At 36.7% G+C, this 6928-nt stretch overlaps 1 protein-coding gene across 1 annotated transcript in view; it reads left to right on the top strand.

Annotated features, from left to right (window-relative positions):
* The first annotated feature begins 233 nt into the window (after positions 1 to 233).
* The window catches only part of LOC140493193 (protein limb expression 1 homolog), a 51635-nt gene continuing 44940 nt past the window's right edge, over positions 234 to 6928 (top strand). The window contains exon 1 of the mRNA XM_072591745.1: positions 234 to 349. Coding sequence (XP_072447846.1) covers positions 241 to 349 — 109 coding nt within the window. The 5' untranslated portion in view covers positions 234 to 240. The remainder of the gene's footprint in view (positions 350 to 6928) is intronic.

Raw genomic sequence — 6928 nt, 5'->3', positions numbered from 1 at the left:
ATCAAGTAGGATATAACAGTAAAAATTGCAGTTGTCAGGCAACCATATAGCTATTTAGCTCACTATATTTCAAAGGCAAGTAAGTCAGGGATAAGGTCCCCTCTGGTTGACTTTTCAGAATATTCGGTGTCTGATTGGCAGATGTGTAAAACAAACCTTACTGGTCCACGCTGCATTATTAGACCTCCACAACACCACTGTGCAGAGCTGGAGTCATTCATGTATCAGGGAACTGCATGAATGCAACCAGGAGAAGGCAGACTCAAGATGGATAATGGAATGAAATCTCTGCGAGATACAATTTGTTCATTGCTACCTGACAAAAATCCAACATTTATCTTTAAAGATTGTGAGTCATCTTTATAAAGGATTTGAAAAATTATTCTATAAATCTATTGTTGTATTTTCATATACCAATCCAAAATTTTAAATTACTTTAGCATGTTTACAGGTTCACAAAATGCTTTGTAAGTTTGCATGTCTCTTTGTAAATTATGTATATTTATACCATGATAATATTAAATATTTAAACTAATGAATAACTCAAAAATACAATTGATTTTTAATTATTACATAAAAACAGATATCATTATATTTCTTGTTTCATCTTGTTCTTACTTCTGCTATTTTCTAAGTTAATTATTGTGAACTGGAGCTCTGCACACAATAAAAATAAGATTTTATAGTTTTGTTTTACCTCCTGGATCTTGCTGGTTCTACGATAGCAAGAAATAGCCGTTTTGAAACTAAAAGTGCTTTTATTTCAAAGAAGTCTGAATGCTATTTTATGTATAGTTAGCTCTGCTTGTGGCCTGAACTGAATGTGTTAAATCAATGAAATTGATTTTAAACCAATTACACTATGAAATATAAAACATTTAACACAAATAAAAGGAAGCTACAGAAGGTTGTTAATTTTATGATGACAGCTTCTGCCTACTTAATATATTGTACCTCTCTAAAACTCACAGGGATAATTGTTATATAATTATTTGGGACCACACTTTGGCTAACACTTAGGGGTATGCCATAAATTACGTTTATGGTATTTTTCTGTGACTAATCCTTGTAGTGCACATGATGAAGTATGCATTTGCAATTTACTGAATGCAGACAGAATTTTCCATTAATGCATTTCATTAATAGTTGTATCTTTTAATTTACAGACACTGCAGTAATTTTTAAAAGCAAAAAATAAATTGACCAGTACAAGACCTGTATTATTTTAAACTGTACATTGTCATTTATTTTAATGAGATAATAATATGCATGTAAATTTGTTAGATAAACTACAATCTAACAGTTCTGACCTAATTTCTAGCAAATAAGTTAATATTGATAAATGAAATCAACAGCATGCAGGTAAAACAGCCTTGCACTACTGGTAAGTTAGATGTAAGAGGCCAATTAAGATCACAAAGGACAGAACTTTTTTGAAGTTAACAAATCTGGAAGAAAAGTACTAATAAATTAAACAGGAAAATAAAGGAAATAAAATCCTAAATGCAAAATTGAAAACAAAAACAGGAAATGCTTAGAAATACATTGAAGGCTAATAAGTAATTGTAAAGGAAAAATGTCAGAAAGCATTTTAAATCTCAAACGTTTATCCAGACCTGAGTTTATACATTTGCTGGTGCTACATTTCAACCATGTTGTGTTTGTCTCAATTTGCAATGTTTGCATTTCTTTCACTCATACAGATTGATTATGATTATATCTCATTTGGCTTTTGAAATCTCTACCCATATTTAATTGTTAACAACTTACATCTCAGAAAAGCTCATCCTTGTGACTGCTGGTGTTGTGACACCTGTTATTTTTTAAAAATTCATTCATGGGAGGTGGGCAACTGACTGGGCCAACATATATTATCCATTCCTAATTGCCCTGGAGGAGATAGTGGTGAGCTGCCTTTTTGAACCACCATGATGCATATGGTGTAGCTACATCCACGATGCTGTTTGGGAGGGAGTTCCAAGAAATTGAGCGAACAATAATGAAGTAACAGCCATACAGTTCCATATCAGGATGGTGGTTGCTTGGAGAGAGATTTTCAGATAATGCAAGATGGTGTTCCCATGTATCTGCTTCCCTTGTCTGTCTAGATGGTTGTGGTCTTAGGTTCACAAGTTGACACTAAGGAGCCTTGGTGAATTTCTGCAGGGCAATTTATAGATGGTGCATATTGTTTTTAATATATGTCGGCGGTGGAGGGAGTGACTGCATTAGAATCTGGTGCCACTCAAGCAGGCTGATTTGTCTTGAATGTGTAAAGCTTCTTGAATGTTGCTAAAGTTGCACTCATCCAATGCAAGTGGGGAGTATACCATCATACTCCTGACTTGTGCCTCGGTGGACAGATTCTGGGAAGTCAAGAGGTGAGTTAGTCACTGTCAGATTTCTAGCTTCTCACATGCTCTTGTAGCCATCGTATATATGTGGCATGTTCCGTTCAGCTTCTGGTCAATGCTAACTCCCAGGATGTCAGGAGTAAGGGATTCAGTAATGAGTGATGGTTAGATTCTCTTTTCTTGGAGATGATCATTGCCTGGCACTTGTGTAGCATAAATATTAGTTGTCACTCATCAGCCCAAATATGAATATCATCCAGGTCTTGTTGTATTTGTACATGGACAGAGGAGTCATGAATATTTCTGAACATCAGGCAATCTTTGGCAAACATCTCCACTTCTGATCTTATAATGGCGGGAAGATGATTGATGAATCAACTGAAGAGAGTTGGGCCTAGGTCACTAACTGAGGAACTCTGGCAGAGATTCCCAAAGAAGGGCTTATGCCCGAAATGTCGATTCTCCTGCTCCTTGGATGCTGCCTGACCTGCTGCTCTTTTCCAGCAACACATTTTTCAGCAGCGATGTCTTTCAGCTGAGATGACCAATTTTGAACAACCACAATCATCTTCTTTTATACCAGGCATGACTCCAACCAGTGGAGAGTTCTCCCCTGATTCCCATTGACTCCAGTTTTCCCAAGCCTTCTTGATGCCACAGTCAGTCAAATGTGGCTTTGATGTTAAAGGCAGTCACTCTCATCTCATCACTGGAGTCCTGTTCTTTTCACCACATTTAATCTAAGTAATGAGATCAGGAATTCAGTGACCCTGGCAGAACCCAAACTGATTGTGAGTGAGCAGAGTATTGCTAAGCACTGCTTGATAACATTGTTGATGATCCCTTCCATCACATTACTGATGACAAGAGTAGACTGATGATGTGGTAATTGACTGATTTAGACTGACCTACTTTTTGTGTACAGGAAAAACCTTAGCAATTTCAAAAAGCTGTTTTTCAAACTGTGTAAAGCTGTTTTGTAATCTTCAAACATCAGCGCAGAAGTTAAACATTTAGCCGACTGCAGAAAACTTTAATAGGATTTAATTGAAGAAGTTATTTGGTTTCCTATGTTTCTATTTTTCATTTTCCACTCAATCTAAGCATTGAGTTCTAATACCATAAGAATTATGTAGAGCTGCACCCATTAGATTCACCTTGGTGAATATCAAGAACCATTTTTTCTTTATAATTTGTTTCATATGGTGTATCAGAAGACAGAACTCATTGTAGTCATAATATAGGTTCCTTTGCAACTATTAATTGAAAATCTGGCATTAATATTGTAGACGAATTCCTTTGAGCACCAGCATTGTGTTAGTTGAGATCTATAATCCTACTGTCATCTATAATATTTGGTTACTGATCGAATGGCAAGATACAGGTAAGTAATGCAGTACGTTGTTTAGATTTGATCTCCCCAAAAACTCTCAATGTGGCACATAGAGATTAACAAAGGAGTCTGTATGAATGAATCCCATATTTCTGAAACAAAAGCTATTTGTAGTTTTAAAAGCAACTACCATCCTTTTTGAACCATGTTCCTGTCATCCAGTGATGATAAAATCCATAAACTAGTGTGGCACCAACTTTATCAATCGCAGAGCATTTAAAATTTAAAATTTAAAATTTAGAACCAGCAATAGGAAACACATGCTGCATATGTATTTATGACTTTCCATATATCAAGCTTAGAGCCCAATATACACAATATTGTTTCTTCAGCTGCTCGAGCCCTTCCTTGGATCTGCCTGAGTTTACATTTAATGTACTCAACAATGTGGAATTGTATTTTATCAAAACTTTTCATTTTGCACTTTTTTTTAGATTACTTACAGCGTGGAAACAGGCCCTTTGGCCCAACAAGTCCACACCGACCTGCAACCCACCCATTCCCTTACGTTTACCCCTTCACCTAACACTACCGGCAATTTAACATGGCCAATTCACCTAACCTGCACATCTTTGGATTGTGGGAGGAAACTGGAGCAAACCCACACAGACACAGGGAGAATGTGCAAACTCCACACAGTCAGTCACCTGAGGCAGGAACTGAACCCAGGTCTCTGGTGCTGTGAGGCAGCAGTGTTAACCACTGTGCCACCGTGCCACCCACTCGCAAGCATACTCTCAAGAATATCAATATAAAAGAGAACAGCATTTTTATATTGGATGAGAAACATCTGCTGATTCGTTGGAAAAGTGGATGCTGATTTTATTTTTTGCTGTTCCCATCACAGTACCATTCTTGAATATTGGCCTGATGAGTAGAAAGTGTTTTGAATATTTGAGTATCTTTCTGTTCTCAGAAAATGTGAAACTAAAAGCAGAGGAACTGATGTAAACATTGTATTAATTGGAAGCCAATATGCTAACTACTTTGAAAGACAGCTTGTGCAGAGATCTTGCAATAAAATCTTAAGTAATTTGCAAACAACCAACACTCAAAGTGATGTTATTTTCTGAAATAGTTATTTTCATGTAAATATTTCAGAAGTAGAATGAACACTTTTGGAAGATGATCTTAATGTTCTGTGCCTTATTCCATCTTCCATTAAATCCACCGTTGCAAATATCTATTGCCTTCTCTCCCATATACTTGTCTACTTTTCCCTTAAATAGATCTCGACTATTCCTTCTGGCCACTCTCTATACTATTGAATTCACATTCTCACCAATCTGTGGATGAAAACATTTCTTCTGAATTACCCATTGGATTTCTTGGTGGCTATTTTATATTGGTAGCCTCTATGACCTCTAGTTTGGCTCTTCCTCAGGAGCTTAGAGATAGTGGGAACTGCAGAAGCTAGAGGATAAGAGTGGGTAAAAAGTGGAGCTGGAAAAAGCACAACAGGTCAAGCAGCATCAGTAGAGAAGGGGTGTCAATGTTTCAGGTCAGAAAATGTCGTCAGATCCTGATGAAAGGTTCCGATCTGAAACATTGACCCCCCTTCTCCTCTGATGTTGCTTAACCTGCTATGCTTTTTCCAGCTCCACTCTTTATCAACTCTTCCCCAGGAGAGAAATCATCCTTTTTGTCACCAACAAGAAAGATAATTCATAATTTTATATTATATGTATTAAATCACACTACAACATTTTTTCAACAGCAAACATGTCCAGCCTGTTAACTATTCCATTGGTATACCTACACATTACTGCTATCATCCATGTAAATCTCCTTCATTCTCTTCAGTTTCTTGTTATTGTATAATAAATAGAACTGCTTGCGATATTGCATATGTGGTGAAACCAACTGATACAGGTTTAGAACATCTTCACTACTTTTTAATCTAACAACTCTAGTAGTAAGGTGACAGCATGAACCCAAGAGGGATTAATAACCTGAAACATTGACTTTTCCACCTTCTGACACTGGCTGCTTACTGAGTGCTTCCAACCTCATGTTTGTCTACTTTGGATTCCAGTATCTGCAGTTTTTTTGTCTCTGATAATTTCCCTTAATTACAAATGGATGAAAAATGAGAAGGGACCTGCGACAAATGATCAAAATGTTTCATGTCAGGGTGTCCCTAGGGCTAGGAGATCGAACAACATTTTTAAAAATTCATTCTGAGAATGTGAGCTTCATTCACTGGATTTATTGCCTTTTCCTAATTGCCTTTGAGAAGCTGCCTTCTTAATCTGCTGCTGTCCATTTGGTATTAATGGACCCACAATGCTATTAGGAAAAGAATTTCAGGATTTTGACCCAATGGCGCTGATATTTTTCCAAGAGGGAGGAAGACTTTGGGAGGGGTGATACAAATGCTTACAAAGCAAAATGATATGGTGGCATTCAACTAATTTAAGAATAAAATGCAGAGTGGGACAGAAAGGGATAGAGTGTGCCAGTATTTTGAAAAATGCAAACAGGGTCAAAGGGAGAGCAAAATTGTAAAAACACAAAATTGACAAAAAACACAAAATACTTAAATACATGTAGCATTCATTAAAAAGTGAGTTATTGGTATAGAGATAAATGGGTATGATCTTACAGCCATTATGGAGGTCCAGTTAAAAACAGATTAAAACTGGGAACTTTGTATATGACCTTTTGAAATAACAGTCAAGAAGGTCAGGGTGGTGGGAACTGCTTTGTTGGTGCAAGGTAGAATATGTATAATAGCAAGAAATGATCTTGGATTGATGATGTAAAAGCCTTATGAGGGGGATATAAGAAATAACAAGCGAAAGAAAACATTAATGGTACAGTTCTGATATTTCAGTATGACAGTAGAGCTATAGTGAGAGATGATGTAGGTTCTATGGAGAAAAAGATTGAATTGATGTAGGTGGAAATTAGAAATAGTAAGGTAAAAATGTCACTGACAGACATAGTATATAGGCCACCAAATAATAACATCACAGTGAGGCAGGCAATAAACAAAGAAATAACTGGTCCATGCACAACTGGTATTGTAATTATCATATGGGATTTTAATCTACATATTGACCTGTCAAACCAAGTCAGTCAAGGCAGCCTTGAGGAGGAGTTCATAGAATGTACCCATGCTAGGTACCTCAAACTACATGTAAGAGAACCTGTGAGGGAGCAAGTTATCCTAGATCTG

Source organism: Chiloscyllium punctatum, chromosome 2, assembly GCF_047496795.1.
Source record: "Chiloscyllium punctatum isolate Juve2018m chromosome 2, sChiPun1.3, whole genome shotgun sequence".
NCBI classification, from domain to species: Eukaryota; Metazoa; Chordata; class Chondrichthyes; order Orectolobiformes; family Hemiscylliidae; genus Chiloscyllium; species Chiloscyllium punctatum.
This window is presented reverse-complemented; position numbering and strand designations above follow the sequence as displayed.